The 23,802-nt window shown below is 44.7% G+C and overlaps 3 protein-coding genes across 11 annotated transcripts in view; 1 reads left to right on the top strand and 2 right to left on the bottom strand.

Moving 5' to 3' along the window:
* Ddhd2 (DDHD domain containing 2) overlaps window positions 1-7,607 on the top strand; it is a 32,810-nt gene extending 25,203 nt beyond the window's left edge. For both annotated transcript variants that reach the window (XM_026786886.1, XM_005362460.3), the window contains exons 16-18: window positions 1,409-1,568; window positions 5,081-5,186; window positions 5,453-7,607. In XM_026786886.1, the coding sequence (XP_026642687.1) occupies window positions 1,409-1,568; window positions 5,081-5,162 (242 nt within the window). In that variant the 3' untranslated portion in view covers window positions 5,163-5,186; window positions 5,453-7,607. The remainder of the gene's footprint in view (window positions 1-1,408; window positions 1,569-5,080; window positions 5,187-5,452) is intronic.
* On the bottom strand, window positions 5,836-13,095 carry Plpp5 (phospholipid phosphatase 5). 5 transcript variants are annotated; one of them, XR_003378295.1, is made up of 8 exons: window positions 12,918-13,095; window positions 12,696-12,764; window positions 12,402-12,492; window positions 12,008-12,071; window positions 11,329-11,453; window positions 10,475-10,645; window positions 8,028-8,140; window positions 5,836-6,374 (listed from the first exon to the last, which is right to left on the bottom strand). XR_003378295.1 is itself a non-coding variant. In XM_026786887.1 (7 exons), exons 1-7 carry the CDS (start codon window positions 13,080-13,082, stop codon window positions 8,969-8,971), a joined length of 849 nt encoding a protein of 282 aa, XP_026642688.1. In that variant the 5' UTR covers window positions 13,083-13,095; the 3' UTR covers window positions 8,340-8,968. The 5 variants fall into 5 exon arrangements, 4 of the variants coding, with proteins under 4 accessions (XP_026642688.1, XP_005362518.1, XP_026642689.1 ...); XM_026786887.1 differs by lacking the exons at window positions 5,836-6,374; window positions 8,028-8,140 and adding an exon at window positions 8,340-9,132; XM_005362461.3 differs by lacking the exons at window positions 5,836-6,374; window positions 8,028-8,140 and adding an exon at window positions 8,340-9,132 and having other exon boundaries at window positions 12,656-12,764; window positions 12,918-13,023.
* Window positions 13,096-13,530: 435 nt separating this feature from the next.
* The window catches only part of Nsd3 (nuclear receptor binding SET domain protein 3), a 108,178-nt gene continuing 97,906 nt past the window's right edge, over window positions 13,531-23,802 (bottom strand). For all 4 annotated transcript variants that reach the window (XM_026786958.1, XM_013352004.2, XM_013352005.2 and 1 more), the window contains 4 exons: window positions 22,706-22,847; window positions 21,101-21,207; window positions 19,696-19,897; window positions 13,531-19,030 (listed from right to left, as the gene is read on the bottom strand). In XM_026786958.1, the coding sequence (XP_026642759.1) occupies window positions 18,789-19,030; window positions 19,696-19,897; window positions 21,101-21,207; window positions 22,706-22,847 (693 nt within the window). In that variant the 3' untranslated portion in view covers window positions 13,531-18,788. The remainder of the gene's footprint in view (window positions 19,031-19,695; window positions 19,898-21,100; window positions 21,208-22,705; window positions 22,848-23,802) is intronic.

Here is a 23,802-nt window from a genome sequence, read left to right as displayed (position 1 = left end):
ACTGTGTAGAGATTACTTGAGGAGGGGTGCATGCTGTGGAGTTCCAATCAGAGCCTTCTTTCTTTTCCCCTTTAATTATGTAGGATCTATTCTGTGAGTCATAGCTGTTCTTGAACTATGCTAACGTTTCCTGTCATTTTAATAGCTAAAAATTAGGGGGAAATACTATGTGAGAAAAATGTTAAGAGAAACCGTTAACGACCCTTGAACATTTCCCACTTTGGATTTGGGAATGATGTTAAATGCCTACTCTCTGCTGGGCATGGTGACACACACCTATAGTCCCAGCACTCAGGAGACAGAGGCAGGTGATCTCTGAATTTAAGGCCAGCCTGGTCTACAGAGTGAGTTCTAGGACAGCCAAGGCTACAAGCCTACTCTATGAAGTACCTACTTAAAAAAATGAGTGTGTGTGTTTGTGTGAATGTAGGGCGTGTGTATAGCTGCCAGTGTGGGCCAGAAGAAAGGCTATTTGATCCTCTGGAAGATCAGCAAGTGCACTTAACTGCCTAGCCAACCCTCCAACCCTGTTACTTTTTTTCTCTTATGTATGTGTATATGCATAAGAGAATTGAGTGTGTACCAAATGCATACCTGATGCCTTCAGAGGCCAGAGTTATTGGATCTGCTGGTATTGGTGTTACAGGGGGTTGTAACCTACCTGGTACTGGTGCTGATAATTAGACCTGGGTCATTTGCAAGAGCAGCAAGTGCTCTTAATTGCTGAGACACTTCTCCAGCCCCAGTAGCTAGCTTTATTAGATGAACGTGTGTTTGTGTATCAGTTTTATTTCCATTGCTGAAGACTAGCTTAGATTCTCAGTTCCCTACAGAGTCTATGCTATGTCTGTTTGCATTAGTTTATAAAATTCAAGACACATGACTTACAGGTGTACAGGTGAGGAGATGTGTTGATCAAAAGAAGAAATTGAACAAAATTAGTATGTTTCGAGGAGCTTTAAAGAAATTGAGAGGAAGAAGACAGAGAGGAAGAGCTCTCTGAGCAGAGTGTCTCATCATAAGGTAAACGTGAATCCAGGAGAACTGAATCTTCTAGGTGTATGTGTATGTATCTTCTTGTGTACATGTACATGTGTGTGTGTTGGTATACATGTATGTGGAAGCCAGAGTGTCTTTCTCCATCTTTTTCCACCATAGTTTCTTTAGACAGGATCTCTCACTGAACCTAGAGCTCTCTAATTGACTATGAAGCCCCAGGGATCCTCCTGTCTGCCTCCCCAGTGTTGGAATTACAGGCATGTGCTGCATTGGCCAGCTTTTTAGGAGGGTGCCTGGGTATTGGTGATACAAACTCAGTTCCTCATGCTTGCAGGCAAGCACTTAGCCATCTCCACTGAGTATTCCCTAGTCCTGTGCTTAGGATCTTATGATGGCGCTTCTTATTCAGAAGCCAACACAGAAGAGACACCCGTGGAGGTTAAAGAAGAGCTTCCAATCAATGTGGGAATGCTGAATGGTGGCCAGCGCATTGACTATGTGTTGCAGGAGAAGCCCATTGAGAGTTTTAATGAATATTTATTTGCTTTACAAAGTCATCTATGCTACTGGTAAGTGTTTTGTGTTTGTGTGTGTTTATGTTCTTCTGTATCCTTATCTAGTCTTCCTTTTCAGCTCTGCCAGAGTTGAGTGCCATTTCTCAGAAGTTCTGGCACCCAGCCTCACCCTAACTGGCTCTGATTTTTAAGATGTATTTTTTGAGATGAGTGTGATTGCTCATGTCTATAACTCCAGCATCTGATACTGAGTCTGGAGGATTTTGAGTGTAGGTAGCTACCTACTGAAATCCTGCTCTCATACCCCATCATGGGGAGGGGGGAAAGGAAAAGGATAGAGAAGAAAATAAAGCATTTATAATAGCAAAAGCACAGGTATATTATTAAATATAATTGCCTGATGGAGCATAGATCCGAGTAGTGGTGATTACTAGATTTTATATAACAATACGATTTCACTGCCAATCATAACAGAAATAAAGCTGGAAGGGGGCTGGAGAGATGGCTCAGCAGTTAAGAGCACTGCCTGCTCTTCCAAAGGTCCTGAGTTCAATTCCCAGCAACCACATAGTGGCTCACAACCATCTGTAATGAGGTCCGGTGCCCTCTTCTGGCCTAAAGGCATACACGTAGAAAGAATATTGTATACATAATAAATAAATAAATATTTAAAGAAAGAATAAGATGGGGCAGAGAAGTGTTTTTGAAAGATGCTCACCTGAAATCCCAGTATTCTAGGAGGATTGCTGTGTCCTTGGTTTTATTTTCAGTGTTCTGAGGAATTTCTCCATGGAACTCTGATAAAGGGATAATTATCTGGCATACTCACTGTCATCCCTATATGGTAAAACTAAAACTCAACAAAAGCTGTCATTGTAAGGAGCTAAAATAATGCTCTTTCAATGTGTTCTCTTTAAAATGTTTTGCTTGTTTACCTTAAAAACATTTAGTGATATCATTTCTCTCGCTCAGGTCATCAGTCCTGGTGGCATGTCCCCTTACAGTGAGCCATCTCACTGGCCCTGCTCGTTTGCTTATTACAAAATTAAATTTCATTTAAAAATTTTTTTAGCTGGGCAGTGGTGGAGAATGCCTTCAATCCCAGGACTCAGGCAGGCTGATCTCTGTGAGTCTGAGGCCAGCCTGGTCTACAGTGAGCTAGGACTGTTACACAGAGAAACCCTGTCTCAAAAAAAACAAACGAACAACAACAAATACTTCCTTTAGAGCTAGAAATGTTGGTACACGCCTGTGTCCCAGAAATTGAGAGACAGAGGAAAGAGGGTTAGGAGTTCAAGGCCATATATTGCTATATTTTGAGTTTGAGGCCAGCCTGGGCTACAGAGACCCTGTTTTCAAGGTCGAAAAAGCTAGACCAAAAAGAACGGCCCCTCCTAATAAGGATTAAAAATTTTTTGATTGGGTTGAAATTCAAAGGAAGATGAATAATTTTTTGAAAGAGTTTTTCCTTCATTTCATGTCCTGCTAGTGAGTTTCCCAACATGTAGCTATCATATTTCTTCTAGCAAAGAAAATGAAAGATTTCTTTAAAAATGTAGAGAATACGATAGACACTTCTTCCGCCTTATTTACTAGTACTTCTGAGTTTCCTCATTCCTTTTATGTCTCTAAAGGCCGTTCTTTTTGGTCTAGCTTTTTCGGCGGTGCATACCTTTAATCCCAGCACTCGGGAGTTAGAGGTAGGTGGATTTCTGTAAGTTTGAGGCCAACCTGGTCTACAAGAGCTGGTTCCAGGATAGCCAGGATTACACTAAGAAACCCTATCTTGAACCCCCCCCCCCAAAAAAAATGCTTTCAAAAAAGATTGTCCTTTACAAAAACATTTTTCACATTTATTTGTGTTTGTGTGGTGGGGTCCAGTGATCTGCTTTACTCACTGCGTCATCTCGCTGGTCCGCATTGTCCATTTCTACACCTTCATAATGTACATATTGGGGTGTTTCCCCGTAGCTTTTTGTAAATAGTTTTTTTAAAAATAGATTTTTGTGTGCATTTGTGTGAAGTATGTATGTGTTTGTGTGCATGCAGGGACATGAATACAATGCACAGATGCATATGAGACTGGAGGTCAATGTCAGTGTCCTTCTCATGTCTACACTTGATCTTTTGAGACAGGGTCTTGTCACTGAGCTCTAGGGATAGGCCTATCTCTATAGGTCCTCCCTCCCCAAGAACTGAGATCATAGATTTGGACATCTAAACCCAGGTCCTCAGACTAGTGCAGCAAGCACTTCACAAACTGATCCTCCCCAGACCCTTTCCAACAGTTTTATCAACTTCAATTTTATGACAATTTGTTGGGATTTATTGTTTGTTTTTGAGACAGCGTTTCTCTGTGGCTTTGGTGCTTGTCCTGACACTCATTCTATAGACCAGGCTGGCATTGAACTCACAGAGATCTGCCTTTCTCTGCCTCCTGAGGCACCACCCCACAACAATTTGTTGGCTTTAAAATGTGTAAACCACAGATATTTCAAGTTTAGCCCTGGCTGTCCTGGAACTCCCTCTGTAGACCAAGCTGGCCTCAAACTCAAGAGATCCCCCTGCCTCTCAAATGCTATCAGCTTTCTTTTACCACTCAGAACTACCTGCCTAGGAGTGGCACCACCCCTACTAATTTTGGCCCTCCCATAGCAATCATCAAGCAAGAGAATGCATCACAGTCTTGCCCACAGGCCAGTTTGGTGGGGCATTTTCTCAGTGGAGGCTCCCTTTCTCAAATGAATCCAACCTGTGTCATGGTGACAGATCAGTAGCCTGCAAGGTGGGAGAAAGAGCCAGGTCATGTTTGTTTTTTCTTAATGTGGTTATTTAATTGTCTCATCAATACTAGAATGTAAGATTCTAACTTCATTAAATTCTTTTGTTTGGAGACAGTGTCACTATGTAGCTGTCATTCTCTACTGTGTTCCTTTGAGACAGTCTCTCAGTGCATCTATTCTAGTGGCCCAGGAAGTCTCAGCACCCACACTGTGCTGGGGTTAAGCAGCCTGGCTGTTTATGTGAGTGTTGGGTTCCAAATTCAGATTCCCATTCTTGCTCAACCATCTAGCCATGAGCCATCTTTCTAAGCCCCATTTCATACATTTAGAATTTTGAGTCACATCTTTTATTGCCTTTTCCAAAAAGCAAGTAAAAGTTTTAAAATGAAGGTGACCAACTAAATGCCTCCTCACTATTATCTCAAGAGCGCATCTGTTTAGCTGAGCATGGTGCTTTGTGCTTGTAATCCTGGCAGTCAAGAGGTTGAGGTAGGAGGATTTCTGTGAACTCAGGACCAGCCTGAGCTGTAGAGTAAGTTCCAGGGAGAGTGTGGGCTAGAGAGACTCTGCCTCAGGCAAGCAAGGCTCTGTGGACTCTTCTTGTCACTTACTCCCTTCCCTTCTGCTTCCAGACATAATGCTAACTACCACCTAGTAGAGCTCAAAGGCACATATTTCTGCAGTAGTCAAATATAAACAGATCCAAGGTATTTGTATAGATAAATGAAAAGCATATGGCACCAGACTGTTTCATCTTTTCTCCATTTTTTTTTTCCTACACAGGGAATCCGAAGATACAGTATTGCTGGTTCTGAAAGAGATCTACCAAACCCAGGGCATCTCCCTTGATCAGCCTTTACAGTAAAAATGGCCCGTCTGGCTGCCTAATGTAAGTTTTCAGTGCAGTGTAATGTTTGCATGTGACCCTTGGAGCCTCAAGCTCTTATCCAGATGTATATGCATCCCCACCATCTAGGGTATACTCACTTGGAGGGATGGTTAAACTCACAGGAAGCATCCAGTCGCTCCTTAGGGATTAGTGTATATTTTATCTTGTGCTTGGGAATCCTGAAGAAGCCTGTATTAGACAGTGGATTCTCTGTGTGCTGGTGGGTTGAACTACATGGTGACCTCTTCTCCCACTCTCTCCTATAGATGGACACGGAAGGAGCCTCTGCTGAAAATCCACATGCTTTTTGCTGCAGGTTTCTTTGCAGCTACGCCATCAAGTCCTGCATGTTGCCTGCCTCTTACTCCACAGGACCTTCAGAAGATAATCCTTTTTGGAAATTAGTGGAGAGCAAAAGGAAGACTCATTGCTTTGTAAAAACACTCAATAGTTTTTGTAGCTAAGGCATTTACACCCTTTAATGCTTTAACATTAAGCAGCACTTCCCTATTTATTACATGGAAAGAAACAGAGTCTGTTTAGGGGGCTTTGAAAAATTTGAGAGGTTTACTCTTTATCTTTAGAAAATGGACCAGTTTGGGAGCATATTCTTAAGATTTAAAGGTACTTGGGGTCCAGTCATTTTTTTTGTGTGTGTGTGTTCTTTGCACTGGAAGGAAAGCTAAGCATAAATGGATATGGAAATAATTGCTATTTTTTAAGCCAGCATTTCTTTCCTGTGTGTATTATATGAAGATATGACTATAGCTTACTAAAAATATAGTTTGCTCTGAACCCTGTCAGCTAAGCTTACTGTAGGACTCACTGGTGCTGTTCTGTTTTTACAACTGCTTCAGCTTCTATAAATGTGAAGGTGGTGTGGATTGTGTGCCTGCCCTTTTACACCATATTCTAAACTGGGGTGTGGGTGTGCTTTAAGTTCTTTGATAATACTTACCTTGAAGGTGAAGTTGTAAGACTTGGTCAATTACATGGCCCATCCCAACTGTTCATTTGTAGATGTGATCTTGTTGTAGCACCAACTTAAGTCACCTGCTACTTCCAGTTGAGTAAAGGAAGTATTGTGATGGAAATATCCTTGCCTTCCAAGGTCTCATCAAAATGTTTACTTAGAGTTGGCAGTCAGTATTAGTTGAGTATGCAGGTTAGCAGGGGAAAGAACATAATCTGAAAGAAAACCCATTATACAGAGTCTGAGGAGCAGCTGTTTGCACCTGTAGCTGAATCTGGAGAAACTGAGGTAGCGTTATCTTGAGGAACAAGAATGATTGCACGCTAAGCTTTCTCCAAGGTATCTGCTCTGCTTTAGGCTTCCCTCCCTCTTCAGCATGTGCGTGCTCTTCTCTGATAGTCCTCTGTGCTCCTCAGATCTCCACAGGTTTCTTAGAGAGTGGCAGGGGAGGTAAGCTATGTTTTGATTTTTGTCTTTTTTTTTTTTTTTCTTTTTTCCTGTAGCCCTATCATGGCATCCAGAATCTTCTGTATTTAATACTCACAGAAGCTGCCCCTTAGCAGCAGTCTGTACCCTTTTTGGTACAGAACAGAAAGAAGGGTAATCACTGTGCCCTGGAGGTTACAGAGGCCAGCATGGATACAGTCAAGCCTAGCCTTCTGCTTATGGATAATGCTGGATAAGCAAACTACTGAGAAGTGCCAGATGTGACGGGGTTTTTCTGTGAAATAGTCCTGGCTGTTCTGGAACTTACTTTGTAGGCCAGGCTGGCCTTGAACCCGCAGAGATCCACTTGCCTCGGCCTCTTTAGTGCTAGGATTAAAGGTTGCGCCACCATTTGCCTGGCTTACATTTTTTTTTTTACAGTATCTCTTGGAAAGGAATTATTGAGAATTAAGTAGTATTAATTAAATACTAAAGGGTTTTTGTCAAATCGCCACCTTCAGATTTGTTTACTCTTGTTAGCAGAATTGTTACTACTTAAGAGTAAACCAAAGTACAACCAAGAATGACTTCTTGTAACCAAAGATGGGCAGCATGGCCCCGGAGGGCTAGATAAACCACTGTGCTACGCCATGCTTCTCCCTGGCAGTCTGGGCGTACAGTAACTAAAGAGCTTGACCCTCACCATCCTCTTGTGTATTACCCTGTGTGCTATACAAGTGAGGAAAGAGGCAAGGAGCCTGAGTGTAGTTAGGCGGCATTTGCCCTGCATCGTTTGTATCATGTACAATCTGTTGACCAAGGCTGTTTTTAAACGCTAGTGTAACAGCATTTTGTCCAGATTCCTGACTGCAGAGTTAGTGAGACCATTTCAAGGGAAGATAACGAATAGCACTGATTACCTTTCTGATATTTTGCACTTTTGAAATGTTTGTTTTATATGTGATTATATTTAAGACTTTAGTAAATGCTGAAATAAAACTAATTGACCAGTTACTTACTTTCATGTGGCCTTATCTATCAAGAAAAAAACCAATAAAGTAGCCGTTTTCTCTTTTTTATTACTTTTGTTTTTTTGAGACAGGGTTACTCTGTAACAGCCCTGGCTGTCCTCAAACTAGACCAGGCTGGCCTCAAACTCACTGAGATCTGCCTAGCTCTGCCTCCAAGTGTGGAATTAAAGGTATGCACCACCACCACCACCCATTATTTTCTCTTTTCTTATGTTGAATTCCAAACAAAAATTTTAGGCAAGTAGCTAATATGTAAGTTATTTTCCCTTGACTAATGTTTTCATTGTCATGGAGAGATACAGCTCTGAATTTAAGGTGTAGCAAATATAAGTATGTCTGTAAATACAGAAAACAGCCTGTCCTTTAGGATCTATACAGACTAGCTTGAAAACAGATGCTACAGTTACTCACACGGATCAGATGAAGAGTCCAGTGTTGATCTCCTAGATCCTGAATAGTCCTTAGGTACGAAAACCCAAGCACACTTCTATTTCACTGTCAGATTTCCTGAGGGGGAAAATGCACTGAAAATATATTTAAGAGTATGTTAACAGCTGGCTGCATTGACACATTCCTTTAAGTCAGCACTCAGGAAACGGGGAGGCAGATCTCTGAGTTCAAAACCAGCCTGATCCACAGAGTGAGTTCCAGGACAGCCAGAGCTACAAAGAGAAACCCTGTCTCAAAAAAACAAACAAAAAAAGAAAATGCTGTAGGAAGATATACATAAGACAAAATTTTATTTAAAATATAACAAAAAAGGTAGCTATTAGGTGGTCCTCAGTAGCAAGTTCTGATGTTAGCCTATAGTTGTTCCATGTATTTCTTTGTGAACAAAATGCAGAGAAAGATGCATTTATCTTCCAGATAACACCTGTAAAGTTTCTTTCCTGATGAAGTAAAAACTAGCTAAAATTGGCAGTTTTATTATTTAAGGCTTAATGGAATGTGACCACAAAAAAGTAAACAATGTTTTACTGGCACTGCCCTTATTTATAAGGGACAGAGAAATTTGGCAATAAAATCTTCAGGATAAAGTTCCTTTTGTGAAAAGCTCTCTTGAGTGACAGTTACATATATGTAAAGATCCTAGGTCTTGGAACACCAGTCTTATGGCCCAGCTTCATTAACCCAGAGAGAGAACTCCCGGAAGAGCCCCTTGCCAGAACAGGTGCCAGGCAGGGAATCCTTAGGGTCTAGCCTTGGAAGTGGGGCAAAGTGCACAGTCCTGTGGAAGCAGGTGTACAGTGTGGCCATGCCCTCACTTTTACCTTGGAAGAGGTAAGAGCCAGAAATTCTTGGCTTGGTAGGAGAACTGATTTGTTTGTTCTCCGCTGAGGTAGTAGGTTCAGCTAGATATCCAGGCGGTGAGAGTCACTGGGCTTCTTGTGTGAAGAAGGGAGTTTGTGCTTGTCCTGAAATGGTTTGTGGCATTCTACATCAGTCAGAGGAGGATAGTACTGTCTGTAGCAGAGGTAGGCAAATGTTATTCCAATCATGGACCCAACTAGTACATCTGAAGAGAGAGAAATAGGTCTTTTTAAAAACCATGTTAGACACTACACAGCTCTGGAGTGACCTTGGCACTCCAGGTTACTCTGCTTGTAGAGGCTAAAAAAAGCCATCAACCCATGTTATAGTTATAAGACTATTAGATGGTTCTCTACACACCAAATCGGAACAGGGACTGAGTTTGAATTTTTTTTTCCTCCTGAGATGGTTTCTCTGTGTAACTGCTTGAGCTGTCCTGGAACTTGCTTTGTAGGTCAGGCTGGCCTTAAACTCACAGAGGTCTTCCTGCCTCTGCCTCTTAAGTGCTGGGATTAACCGCCCAGCAAGTTAGAATTTTTTTATTAATGTTCACTGGTGTTTTGCCTGTATATATTCTGTGTGAGTGTGTCAGAGCCCCTGGAACTGGAGTTACAGACAGTTGTGAGCTGCCATGTGGGTGCTGGGAATTGAACCCAGGTTCCTCTGAAAGAGCAGTCAGTGATCTTAACTACTGAGCCATCTCTCTAGCCCAAGTTAGAATTTTTATTTTTTTTACAACAGAAGAGTAACAAATATTCATGGGAGTCTAATTATTGGCTGGTTTTCATTGTTTCGAGATTGTGGTCAGGAATGGTGGCACACAATTATGATTCCAGCACTTGGGAGACTGAGGCTTGAGCTAAAGGGGGAGACCCTAAAGATTAAGGAGGCTGGCCACGCTGACACACTTTTTAGCCCAACAGACAAAGGCAGCTGTATCTCTTGAGTTTGAGGCCACCCAGGGCTACATTGTTTCACAGGAGCTGGGATTGGGGGTGGGGCGTTAATGTTTGGGAGCTGGCTCAGCAGGTAAGAGCATTTTCTTCCATAAACAAAAGGACTTGAGTTCAAATCCCCAGTGCCCACATGAAAAGCTAAGAGTGGCCGTTCATGCACTTGTAAGGGCAGAGAGGATTACTGGTGCTTGCTGGTCATCGGCTCCCCACATGACTGGGGTACATGAACCTGCACATACACCATACACAAGTTAATTGCAAAGGATTTTGTGTGTGTGTGTGTGCATGGGGATTCGTGTGGAGGTAGAGGATAACTCTGGAATCCTTTCCTTCCTTCCGTCCACCTTTTCATGTGTCCAGGGACCAAGCATAGGTTGCCAGGCTTGTACAAGTTTCTTTACCTCTCTCTGAGCCATCCTGCTGACCCCAAAGTTAACTTTGGTCCCTTTGTGACAAGGTACAGAGCCCAGCCTGGCTGCACTTACTCATTGGCTCATTCATATCGGCAGATACTAGGAAGCCATTCCTCTGTGCCAGTTTCTAGGGTTAAGACAGAAGGAGCAGAAACTCCTGAGGCATATGACCGCTTACCTTGCCAGTGGTGCTTGTAGTCACACGTGCGGGACAGCGCAATGACAGCTGCTAGGAGTAGAGGCGACAGGAAGGCGCAGAGCCTCCAGGATTTCCCTCGGCCTTCTGGTGTAAAGCAGTGTAGCTTCCCTGCCAGGTAGAAGGAAGCAAAGGCCAGACCAGCAAACGCAACTAGAACAGGGAAGACCTATGAGTCACCACTCATGTCCAGACAGGAGGGTGAGAACAAGAGCAGGCTTTACCTCTTGATGTCTCAATGTTTTCGGAACAGCTTCCATTGTACAGTTACTACTGTGGACAGTGTCGTATGTAGACTCCTCAACTAAGTGGGAATCCAAAAAAGGAATAATACAATATCTTACTGGGTTCTTGGGAGCTACGCAGGTGAGAACCTAAAATGCTCAGCAACCTCCTGACACGCAGTAACTCTTGGATAAAGACAGAGTTTCTCTGTGTACCATTAATAGCCTGTCCTGGAACTTGCTCTATAGACCAGGCTGGTCTCAACTCGCAGAGATCTGCCTGCCTCGGCCTCCCAAATGCACCACCACCTCCTGCCCTGAATAAGGACGTTTTATGACTATTAAGAGACAGCTCATTCCAGCAAGGCTTCATCGGTTAAATGTAATAATTTTTAGAAGTACATTTTGGAGTTGGAGTGGCCTCAGCAGCAATTAAGAGCACTTGGCTGCTTTTGAGAGGACCTAAGTTCGGTTCCCAGCACTCACATGGCAACTGTCCATTTCCAGGGGATCTAACACCTTCTGGCCTCTATAGTATGTACACACACATATAAGCAAAACACATATATACATAAATAAAAGGTATTGCCATAGTTCATCTGAGGGTCATACAGGAAGAGTGTCCACTGGGGAAGCTCTTCCGGCCCTCATTCACCACATCCTCGTCCCCCGTGCAGGCCAGGTCAGAATGGGCCAGCCCATCGGGGAAGCACCGGTAGAAGAAATCTGGGCGTGGTCTGGAAGAAAGAAGCATAGCATAAGCACGTATAATTTGCTCTTCCAGAAAGCATGCTTCTGTTACAGTAGATGCCAGTAATTCTCTTAACTACTAGTCCTGTCCTGGCAAAATAATATAACTGGATTAGGACAGTCCTTATACTGAGAAAAAAGCTTCAGTCACGTGGGCAAAGTCTAGCATGATTACATCTCAGCACACGAGTAGCTAACTCAGGGATGGAGAGAGGGCTCAGAGGTTAAGAGCACTGGCTGCTCTTCCAGTTCCCAGCAACCACATGGTGGCTCACAACCATCTGTAAGTTGATCAGGTTCCCTCTTCTGGCCTGCAGTCAGAATACTGTATACATAATACGTTTAAAAAAGAAAAGAGTGGCTAACTCTGAAGTACTTCTGGAGGCTGGAGGCTGCCCTAGGAAAGTTAGGACAGGACACAGGCCAGGCATCACAGGTAGGGGGCAGGGGGAGAGTTCTGGGTGAGAAAAGAAAGATTAGTCTGAGGATAAGGGGGAAAGATGCTTGAGATGATGGAGACTGCGGGAAGGTTCTCACTTACCTCCCCACTATCAGTTTTATTGTGTTGGTAAAGACACCATTCAGAGCTAGGGCAAGGCTAGCACCTGGAAGGGAAAGAAATGGTTAGTGCTGTCTGCCTGGGGACGAGCAACTGCGCCACATTAAAAGAACCCCCGTTGTTCCCAGGCTGAATCCAACCAGAACCAAGCACAAAAACAGCTGTGGCCCTCGTGCCTAGAAAACTTCCATAAATGGTCCAGGGGCACCGAGAAGCCAGCGGTGGTGCCTGTATTAACCAAGTTCTCACAGGTAGCAAGTCGGGGAAGCGGACATACTTTAGGGGGTACACAGTTTTCGTGCCGGTCACACAAGGCTCCAGTGACTGCACCCCACAGCTACTTGCCAGCACTAGAACAACCGGAAGGGCTACTTACCGAGGCAGGCTTGCTTGCTGTCGGTGGTGTCAGCTTTCTTCAGAAACTTGGCCAGGAAGATCAGGGACAGTGGAGTGAGAAATGCAATGGTCTGAACGAGAACACAAGGCAGGGAAAACCACGGTTGGCTCGCACTAAGGAAGGGGGAAAAAAAGAGAGCCCACCCAGACGCCAAGCTCTAGACCTGGATCTCCGGGAACCAAGAGCACAAGGCCGGGAGGGGTCCCCGCAGGGCGGGAGGGCTGCTCACGCACAAACATGGGGCCTGTGGGGAAGTATTCAGACTCCACATACGGGTTCCGGTAGAGCCACAACTCCTCGGGCTGGATCCGCCGGTGGAAGGGAGGGAGCAGCTCGGTCACCCTGAGAAAGAAAAAGGCGAAGATTGATAGGCTCCTTCGGTGGCGGAAGAACCTGCCGCCCGCCCGCCAGCCCGCCCGCCCGCCAGCCCGCCAGGGGCAGCTTCTCAAGAGCGAGCACCCTGGGACACCTGGGAGTGCTGTGACAAATCCTTACAGGAAGGCCACAAAGAGCAGGACCCGCACGGCCAGCTCTGCTCCCAAGGCCGCCACCGACCCCATCCCGCCACCGGCCTGGCGGGGACCGGGTGCTGACGTGGCTCTGTCCCCACAGTGGTTCAGTCTGGGGCTCAGCGCCACCTGGCGAGCTCCGAGGGGACATTACCAGCGGGGCCTCCGACCTGCCTGAGCGGCTGCAACAAACCAGGAGCTTCCGGAAGCAGGCCTTTCAGGGTTCGTTTGTTTTGTTCGGAGTACCACCTAGCAAAAGCAACAAGGGCACTGTCCTGTCCTCCGGCTGATCGGTGTGGCCTGGCTGTTGTCCAACCAGAAGGCCACCTCTGGGTCTCAAAGCAATGGGATGAAAGTGCCGTTCACCAAGCACCTGGTGCCCAGATCACCGTACAGGACACTGAAAGGAACGCCATCCATCCTCAAGACATCCTTCCTCTACAAAAGCAAAAAGAAAGCTCACTTTGAAGAAACCATTTCTTAGCAGCATTGTAAGGGGGAAAACCGGGCTGAGATTGGGTGGATTTTTTCTTTTTGGTGTGTTTCATTTCCCAGTAAATTGTACTAAGAAATTACAGGCAAAGAACAAGCCCATATACTTAATTAGAACATACAGGACAGTTTATTCAAGTCAACCTCGAGCAAGACCTGAAACCAATGGAATGCCATTAAAAACGTTTCCACATTCTTACAGAAGCAGAAAACACATTTGAATTCTAAAGTATCTGTAAAATTAAAAAGGCAAAATTTCAGTAAATACAATGTACCAAAACTGTCCCACCAGCACGTAGCAGAAAGAGTTTAAATATTACAGGCAATCCTACATACACGCCAACTAGTTAGCAGTAAGCTGTCAATACACAGGTCAACCAAGGTTGGTAGGCTCATACTTTGCAATAAGACATTGGTCAATCAACAAAATCCTTAAACTATGTTTCAAAGTCATTATACAGTAATGCCCTAGTAGGATACCCCCAGGGAAAATTAGCACTAATCCCTTAGTGTTAGGAGCTCCTGGCCAAGTCACAGAAACTGAGACTGACCAGTGAAGGTCGATGCTTGGATATTAAGGACTCAAGTGGTTTAAGCAAAATAATATTTCACAGGATCTACAAAGTTCATTACAGTAAATACAGATATAAACAATCTGTAAAGAACACTATTCAAAGAACACAGAATGAAGACAGAATCTGCAGGTAATTGTTTATTGTATAATATTCAAATCGACACAAATGAATGCCATATCAATTCAAAATATACACAAATCTTTGTATATAAAAAGATCTTTTTAGCCAGTTGTAATCAGTTAGCATCTTGGTTATTATTGGCAGTAAAGTTACCATAGGGCACAGAACAAAAAATGAGATGTTAGCTGACAATAAAAGTAAGTGTAAAATTCCCCCGTTCTTTTAGCTGACAGGAATCCCTATCTAGGCAAACTGGATTTGCACACACTGAGGCTCTGTCAGCAGGCAGGGGAAAGACAGAGGAAGCTGGAAGTGCTTCTCATCCCTCAGCAGACTAGCGAAGTCACAAGAAAACCAAGGACTGAATACTGACTTTGGCAATTTCTATTTTCCCTTTAACTTAGACGGTAATGACTTTCAGAGCCTACTAAAGGACAAGCAATACTTTTCTCCCCCCTCCCCCACACAGGTACAAGTGCTCACATTTGCCATTTTTGCAATGGCTAGACAAAAGCCAAACAACATATTTTTTTTTCTTTTTTTTTTTTTCTTTTTGAGACAGGGTCTCTACATAGTCCTAGCTGTCCTGGAATTCACCATGTAATTCTTGAACTCATAGGCACACGCCTGCCTCTGCTTCTGGAGTGCTGGGATTAAAGGTACGCGCAACCATGCCTGGCAGAAATGGTTTTGAAACAAGGGTCTCACATAGCATTTTCAGCATAAATGCAAATGCCCCCCACACCCAGGCATATATTAAAACAAGTGACACTTGGGGGTGAGGCAAACAAACAAAAAGACAAAACAAAAATAGGAACTAATTTCTAAAGACGCTGCTGCTCTCTCATGCAGTAGTCTCTCCGTCAATGGTGCCAGTAAATCTAAGATACCTGTGATCTCATGGGAAGAACTTTACTTTGACAGAATAGAGCGATGGTTTCCACGCCATGATTGTAAAAAGGAATTGTAGTAAGACTCTAAAGAGCCAAGTGCGTGAAGAGCCTGAATCAATGAGGCAGAGGTGCCAGTGTCATGGGAACCGCACTGTGCCTGTGATGAACTCCATCTCCTCCCTGCTCCCGTACACCCTTTCTCCCAGACCCCCAGCACCCCACCCAAGGCAGAACTTGGTGATGTTTTTTCAGTATTTGCTAATCCAACTGAAAATGGACCAAGGTCTTCTTTTTGTTTACAAGCAACCAGAGGCCAAGGGTGGGTGGTCCTTCGTGGAGAAACTTTCCATTTGGTCACTTCCTATGCTGTCCACAGTAACTCAGCAGAAGAGGAGGAGGAGGTCAGGTGCAAAGCTATGTGGAAATAATTCAGGTCAAGTAAGAAAGCAACTGCTCGGCGCCTGTGGATGCATGAGGGGCAAGAGAACCACACATTTCCCGAGCTGTGACACTCAAAGGCCATGTGCTTTCCTCCCCGACTAGGACATGATATGCAGCTGGAAGCATCTCAGCTTTGCATGAATGGATGCCACAAGAGGAGCGTGCGATTTAAAAACAAAACGACAGAGAAGCAGCCGGCCCCGGGGAGCCTGGCTCTACATTCTGAATAGATGACAGATGAGACAGCCTGTAGGTCTAACAGAACTTATCACTAAGAAAGAACTCAGGAAAGAAACTATTTCAGGAAAGCTGTCACCAGCCCATCTGCGTGTTTTGCATGACCACAGACACTCAGTGTCTCTAGTCCACATCACTTACAGCAAACACAGCTGGCTGCAGTCCTCCCTCCACAATCATCTTTTTAGTTTCAAATAGCTTCCTAACTCATTGATATATATATGTATTTATATTATATTATTATAATTATTATTATTTATACAACACACAGAAATCTCCAAGTTCCCATGGTTCCCAAACTCAGTCTATTCTACAGCTTAGGGAAGATAAATTTTGAGAATGAAAATGGATAGGGCTTGTAGAGCAGAGGTAAAGATAAAACCCACTCCATTCTGATCTCCAACACTGATGAGATTAAGAAGTGGATGACTGCTTCACACACTGGCCTCTTCCTCCTAAGCCATGCACAGGCAGCCATCCTGGTAGCCCAGAGTGGCCTCCACAGCACGGGGCCTGTGGTGGCTTCGTGACATCATCTCTAGCTATTACAATCCAGTTTCTCTTCTTCCTCCAAAGATTCAGAACGAGATTTGAAACACCACCAATGTTAGCCCACACTGCTTCAAGGGCTTTCATTTCTGGACTGAATAAAACCAACCCCAAATACTGCATTCCACATACAGATTTCAAGGCTGATGAATACCAGCTCCAGACTGTGAGTAGGCACGGTGCCCTCTGGAATGTGCTCTGACGTAGGACAGGAAAGCACGGCGTATGTATACTTACAGTCCGCGAGCCTTCTGCTTTCTTCACCCTCAACTCTAAGACAGACCTGGGCCACAATGGCACAGGAAGGTGCCAAGTTTGGAGCATTGAAAGCCTCTGGGCCATGCTCAACTATTTTGAACCACACTTGTGAAACAGCAGAACAATCCTATTAGTCATCAAAGAAGAAAAGAGTTGAGAAGTCTTTGCGAAGCTCTTTAAAGACAGAAAAACAAACATGCTACCCAAAGGAGCGGAACAGAGACAGGTCAACCTAAGGTGTTTAGAAATACATGATGCACCCTAGGCCTTGCTATAGAAAAGTGGTCCTATACGAAAAAAGCATAAGGTCAAAAAAGAAAGAAGATACAATTTCATATTGGACACTGTTCGCAAAAGAGTTACATTTGGAATATCAAAGAAAATCCCTTATCAGTGTGTTTAAAAATGTTTAGCATGTTTGTATAAAATAATATTTTAGTATGATAAAACCCAGATATTCATATTGTTTCAAAGGACATCAAATTTCATAATTGTTGAAGAGTAGTGTTTGCATGGCTGTGCTTCACGTCAGTTGTCTGACTGGGGTGCAGCATCCTGCCCTCCTCTCAGGAGCTCGTCTCACTGCAGAATGACTAGGGTTGCTCCTCTAGGAGAGGCAGTTAGGAGCTTAGAGAGGGAAACTGTAGTGTCTGTCTGCTGTCTAGAAATTGCACATTTACATATAAAAAAGAGGCACAGAATTGCTCTTTCATCCAGAGAAAGAGATCTGAATTGATCTGTAAAAAAATTAAAAAAGGAGCAAACACACTTGACACAATTCCAGGGTGCCGGAGAACATCTCCACCCTGTTAAAGAAGTACTAAGTTCTTGAGGAGGCTAAGCCATGAAAACTCACTGAGGAAGTTCATGTTTGATAGTAACACTAGACGTCTTCTTAGTCCAGTGTTCCCGTGTCTCACAGGATTTCATACAGGTAATACTGGAATAGTATTAATACTTGGAATATTCCTAAGTGCTAGATGCAAGGGAATTCTGTGGGCAGACACCTTGGTATGCTCAGGTCTGTACTAATCAAACATCACAGCCATGTCTGTGAACACTGGCTTTCTTGGGAGTGAGCATTCTCAAGTGCTTTTTAAGATGAAGTGCGTCCTTGTGGTTCTTACATATCCTGTAAAGTTCTCCCCCTCTTCGATGGGGACAATTTTAAGCACTGCATAATACTAAGAAGATACTGTTTACATATAACCCAAGGATGTCTCTGTCTGCTTTCACCATCCCCAAGTTAGGATATCAACTGAAAAAAAAAAAAAAAAACTCTTAAAAAATAATTCCGGTTCAATTACATAGCTCTACCAGGAAACATGACTGAGTCATCAGCTGGCAAAGCAAACATGATTGGCAGAAGGAAAGACAGAAAATAAAATGCCCTTAAATTCTAAGTAAGACTGGAGTCTACACTAAGTGGTCAGAAAATGGTGTATATATGCCCCAACTTTTGGTCTGTGCCTTCCTCGGTCTTTATCACTTGCCAATGTCAGGGTGACAGCAAAGAGTGCTCATGTCCTCACACACACACCGCACAGGAAAATCTGTAAACGGTGACACTCATAATCAGGGCTGCATTCAGTCCCTCCTCCCTCCTGGACAGAGCCCTACACACCTCTACCTAACTTCTAGGTAGTTACTGCACCACGAAGCCCACCTAGTTAAAGACCACAGAGGTAAAAGCTGTCAAGGCGTTTGTTTCCACGAGGCCAGACTGAGTACTGGCCAGAGCCTTCTCTGGGACTAGAGAAGGCAAGGGAAGAAGGAAAGAGAAGTTAGCCTATCTACGGCTCAGTAAAGAGGTATATAAAGGTAGACACATACACACACACACACACACACACACACGGAGGTTAGATTGTTTGAGCTACACTTCTCACAATTCCTAAAAATGAAAATAAATAAAGGAATGGCTAATTTTGCTTTATACGACCAAGGACTGCATCTTGGGCTTGACACTGATCTTACCAACAGAACTTCCTTTTCTCTCTCTCTCTCCCTTTCTCTCAACTTTGAAAATGAAGACACCTCTTCCGGTAGTTGCCAAGACACTGAAGCACAATAAAAGGCAGAAAAGACCAAGGGAATTTCACTGTCCACAAAATTATCCCCAAAGCAACAAAACAAACTGGAGAGACCAGGCAGCACCTGCTTAGCCGTGTGAACGGGTTTCAGCTTCCCTGTCTAAGGCAGTCCGAGGGCAGAGGCAGCATCACTTGGTTTTAGATGCATCATCTCTTTGCTTCTTCCGTTTAGAACAGCAGGCGAGGGAATCACCACCACTCATTCTTTCACTTCCTCTCCATGATCTTGTGATTCCCATTTACTTTTGATCTTGTTCCAATATTCTGGTGACACAGGAGATGCGGGGTTGTGGTCGGAGCAGCAGAGACGACCTTCAAATGCAGAGGGCACCAGCGCCCCCTTTCCATGAGCTTTGCAGAATGAGTGTGGACAGAATTCACAGAAGGAGACGGCTGCCTTGCCACACTCATCACACTGGTGCCACGGACACTCCCACTTTCCTAAGGCAGGGTTGGAGAGGGAGAGCGCCTGTTAGCCTGCTTCTTGATTACCCAGGAAAACTCTGAGTACCCCACCTTCGGAGACAGGGTCCCACTGTGCAGCTTGGCTGCCTGGGCTACCTCTGCTCCCTATGCACTAGGCTTAAAGACATACGCCACCACCACCAAACTTTTCTTTTCGCGACAACGTCTATCTATAGATCCCAGGCTGGCCTCGAACGCCCAGAGATCAATCTGATTATGCCTCTCAAGTGCTGGGATTAAAGACAGGCCCCACTGCACCTGGCTCATACCCTACCTGCTTTGCTTAGAGGCTAATTCCAAACGAATCCAATTCCAGACTCCAGTCAAACAAACATCTAGTCATTTTACACAGAGATGAGCTACTGGCCAAGCCCAATGCCACAGGTGCCAACTACCCACCTACGGTAATCATAAGAAAGAGACCTGCCCTTGCGGCCACATGAGATGTGCCCAGTTTGTATAGAAACAAATCTCTGGCCAGAGAAATTGTTTGTTCTGTTAAATGTTTCTTATTTCATGGTTCCATTAAAAACAACAGAATGTATCCCAAGTTATACATAAATGGCAAAAATTGAAGGTCTTGAAGCTCTATGGAGGCTGAGTCAGGTTAAGGCAGAGGAGGTGGGATACTTTGGGCTTACCGTATGGAGGCTGAGTCAGGTTAAGGCAGAGGAGGTGGTATGCTTTGGGACAGTCCCTTTTGTCACACATGACCAACTCGCCCCCGTCTCCACACTGAAAACAGTAATCCTCGTGGATCTGCTTCGGCTCTGTTTTGAGTTTCCGTCTTTTCTTTAACTTGGCATTTTTTGTCTTCTCATCAGCTGTGGATGCGAATGCAGACTGGGAAGGAAGACAGAGCACAGTTTCAACATCAGATAATGATGACGCTTTACACAGAAGCAGTAAATGCACACCCACAACCTTAACTGCATCTCTGCACGTGTCCTACAAACGTCAGAAGGACTTTTCTCGCAATACTACACTAGAGAAAGGCTGGTCATTGTCCACTGGGGTTGTCTGCTTTCTCTGAAGCAGTTTATTGTGTGCATTAAAGGTGGTAGTGGGCCGGGCAATAACTATAATACTGTCTGTCATTTCCTTGATTTCTTTAAAAATTGATTTTTATTTTATGTGCATTGGTGTTTTCCTGCATGTATATCTGTATGAGGGTGTTGGAGCCCCTGGAACTGCAGTAACAGATATGAGCTGCCATGTGGTTGCTGGGAACTGAACTCGGTCCTCTAGAAGAACAAGTATTCTTAAGTTCTGGGCCATCCTTCCGGCCAAAGTGAGATGATCTTAACAAAGTAGCTGAACTTCTTCCCTGGGCATGATGGCAGTGCACTGACTGGCCAGTCACTGCTGAGTAGTGTTCAAAGACAACGCCACTTTAATAGAGTCCCGACTGCTGGGTTGTTGTTTCTTTTGTTTGAATCGTCCGGGTGGTTCTAACTGCAAGCTGCTTTACTTCATTACTGTTCGGACTTCAGCCTGCCTTTCCGCAATGACCTATAACTACTTGCTATAACATAGACCTTTGTATTTATGTAAAGTTTTTGGTTTGTTTGTTTGTTTTCTTTTTAGGCTAGCCTGGAATTAATAGCAATCCTCCTGCCTCTGCCTCCCAAGTGCTAGGATTACATGCTTGAGTCACCACACCCAGGTAACACCCACCAGCTTAGAAGCACATAATTCAGTGGGTTTAGCACATTTCAGAACCTCCCAGACCTCACTAAAACAAGCTTCATTAGAAAGTGAAAATAGCAAGCAGGGTCCAGTCGTGGAAGCCTGTGACCCCAACATTTGGGAGGTGAAGGCAAAAGAATCAGGAATCCAAGGTCACCCTCATTGACACAAGAGTTCAATGCCAGTCTGCACTCCATGAGATCTGTGTCAAAACAACCATCACCACCACTCCCAGAGAGGCACTGACAGACCTGACAGAGCGGCCAGACTCTATAGCCAGCACTTGCAAAGACAAGCAGGTCTTTCGGCACGCATCCCTTCCCCGCCCTTGGCTGGGGCACACCCTGCACCACTGACCTTCGGTCGCACTCCTAGAAAGCCACTGCAGTTATCTGATCCACAGTGGCACACTGTCCTGCCATTGCCCAGACAGTCCAGGTTGTAATTAAATGTCAACTCCATTCCTAAAACACAAGAGAAATGATTATCCATGGTGACACCATGAGGAAGCACTGCCACACACTGTCCCGCTGACACATGGTTCTAACACAAAGACTGTATCAGGCTGGCAAGATGGCTCGGGGGTGAAAGCGCTTGGTATTTAAGTCTGACAACGTGAGTTTGATTTGGAGGAAGAGCACAGCCTAAGCCTAGAAGTTGTCATTTGTCCCCAGGAGCACTTACAAATGCACACATCATATAGAATACCAAAAATAACACAACTGTAGAGACCTTTCCTCCTTCCACACCCATCTTACTGAAAACAAAGACAGAAGAGTGGGCACAAGTGGCTAACATTGCTGCCCACCAAAATGTACGCCAAAGCTAAACAGTATGAAAGGGCGACATAGCCTTTGACAAGGGGTGGACACATGATCTATGATCAAGAAGGGCTTTTAGCTGAGCCCTCTTTACAAAGCTAAACTCTAGTTTCTTTTTTTGTTTTGTTTTGTTCTGTTTGTTGAGAGAGGGTTTCTCTGTGTAGCCTTGGCCGTTCTGGAACTCACTCTGTAGACCAGGCTGGCCTCGAGCTCAGAGATCCACCTGCCTCTGCCTCCTGAGTGCTGGGATCAAAGGCGTGCGCCACCACCGCCCGGCTAAACTCTAGTTTCTAAACGAACAACATGGCATGGCATGGTGACAGTGTTAGGAGCGCCTTCCACTATGAACCAATACACACTCACAACGCAAGTTCACCAGAAATGTGAACGCTCTAGGGATCCAAACTAAAGCCCCCTGAACACTGTTTCAGGCAGGGGTGACTAACCCAGAGTCTAGAAAGGGCTTCAGCTGGCCTTATGACTGAATTGCTCCATCAGTTCCCGACAGGATTGCTAAGGCGTTTGAGACCTGAGCAGGGAGGGAGAAAGAAAGCAGCGAGGCTGCCGAGGCTCAGTGTCCACTCTCAAACAGAGTGGTCTTTCAGGGCTGGAAACAGTTGGTACAAGATCTACTTTTATGACTTTTAATATGTGTATATGTGAGTGTGGGAGGGTACCTGTGGAAGCTAGAGGTGTGTCTGGAGTACAAGTGGTTGTGAGCCACCTTACACAGATACTGGGAATTGAACTCGGGTCCTCTGCAAAAGTATACACTCTTAACTGGTGAGCCAACTCTCCAGTTGCCATGGGCTAGTTAGCTTTGTATGTTGAAAGAACAATACAGAGCTAAGCCGTCCGGTCACACTATTCAGACGGAGTGCTTTGGGGAAGCCGTGCATCTGCCCTGCAGTGGTAACACGCTGGCATGCACAGACACAGGCTCTACGGGTCCTCTTTTGCACAGAGGCCACTCAGTGTTCTCTTCAGATGCAGTTTTACTGCGCTGGCAGGAACGCCCAGTTCCAAACAGAGCATGTTGTCTTCCCTGAGTCAATCCTTGGGTGCCAAGTCTTAAAGGATAATGTCCTCCCCGACAAGAGAGATGTCCCACAGAGGGACCCAGGACAGCGTGGCCCTTTACCTGCAGGGATATCACAAAGAGCAAACAGCCCAACTCGAACATCCCCATTTACTGTCCACTTCTGGGTCTCACAGTTTGGATTACAACTGTGGTTCATGAAACGAGAGTAATTTCCTTTTGGTCCAGCATCAATTATCCGGTCCTTCAGAAAGGGGAGACAAAGCGGGGGATACTTTTGACATAAACTACAGACAAGCCATTTAGAAACACAGTTAGGGAACACAAGGCTGCAGCATTTATTATCAGCTGGTGTGTGACCACTAGCAGCGCTGAGGACACTGCAGCCACCCTCTGAAGTTCCCCTATTGATGACCTGAGACTTTCACAGCTTCTAACCGGACACTGCCAAGAACGGTGAGGACGGTGCCATGGAGAAACAAAAGGTCAGCAGGTCATTTGTTTAGGTTTTTTTGATAAGAGCTATACTGTTCAGACACCCAACTACTCAATTGATTTGCTCTCAGTTTCTCTTTCCTGCTCTAAGCCAGAAGAGAAACTGTCGCGGAGAGACGAGTTTACCCATGCAGATGGAGAAGGGTAAACGGGAGTCCCCTAGTGAGGATGTGGAGCTGCCATCTCTCTCTGCTCTCACAGGGAAAGGTGTGCTTCCCAGTAGTTACCTACTCTGCTTGCACTCACACCGCAGCTCAACAGAGAAAACACTGAAGTTGGGTCCCCTCGGTCTGGACTCCTAACTGCGGATAAGCTCTAAGCTCTGGAAATCACTGGCTGATCTGAGCTCAGCGAGACTAGGATTCAACGGGGCAGACTGCGGCATGCACTGGAGCTGGAAAATTTTCAAATAATGATACAACTACATATAGTTAAAATACTTTCAGAATAATCCTTTTTTTCTTTTGAGATAGGGTCTCACAATGTAGCTCTGGCTGGTGTGGAATTTACTATGAAGACCAGGCTGTACTGGAACGCACTGCCTCGGCCTCAAAAGTACCAGAATTAAAGACATCCACCATCATACCCAGCAATCTCTTCTGTGCTTTGCTGTTTTCCTGTTACGTTTTTGCTTGTGATGAGACTCAAATCCAAAGCCTCACATACGTGCAGTATGTGCTTTACCATGGAGCCATGACCACAGC

The sequence above is a fragment of the Microtus ochrogaster genome, linkage group LG7_11 (genome assembly GCF_000317375.1).
Source record: "Microtus ochrogaster isolate Prairie Vole_2 linkage group LG7_11, MicOch1.0, whole genome shotgun sequence".
Taxonomy (NCBI): Eukaryota; Metazoa; Chordata; class Mammalia; order Rodentia; family Cricetidae; genus Microtus; species Microtus ochrogaster.
The sequence above is the reverse complement of the archived record's forward strand: the minus strand, read 5'-3'. Positions and strand labels throughout refer to the sequence as shown.

Coding starts and splice junctions, on each gene's coding strand:
- Plpp5 (XM_026786887.1), bottom strand. CDS start 13,082: ATGTCCCCTCGGAGCTCGCCAGGTGGCGCTGAGCCCCAGACTGAACCA. Junction 12,072..12,401: donor CAGCAAGCAAGCCTGCCTCG/GTAAGTAGCCCT, acceptor TTTCCCTTCCAG/GTGCTAGCCTTGCCCTAGCT. Junction 11,454..12,007: donor ATAAAACTGATAGTGGGGAG/GTAAGTGAGAAC, acceptor TCTTTCTTCCAG/ACCACGCCCAGATTTCTTCT.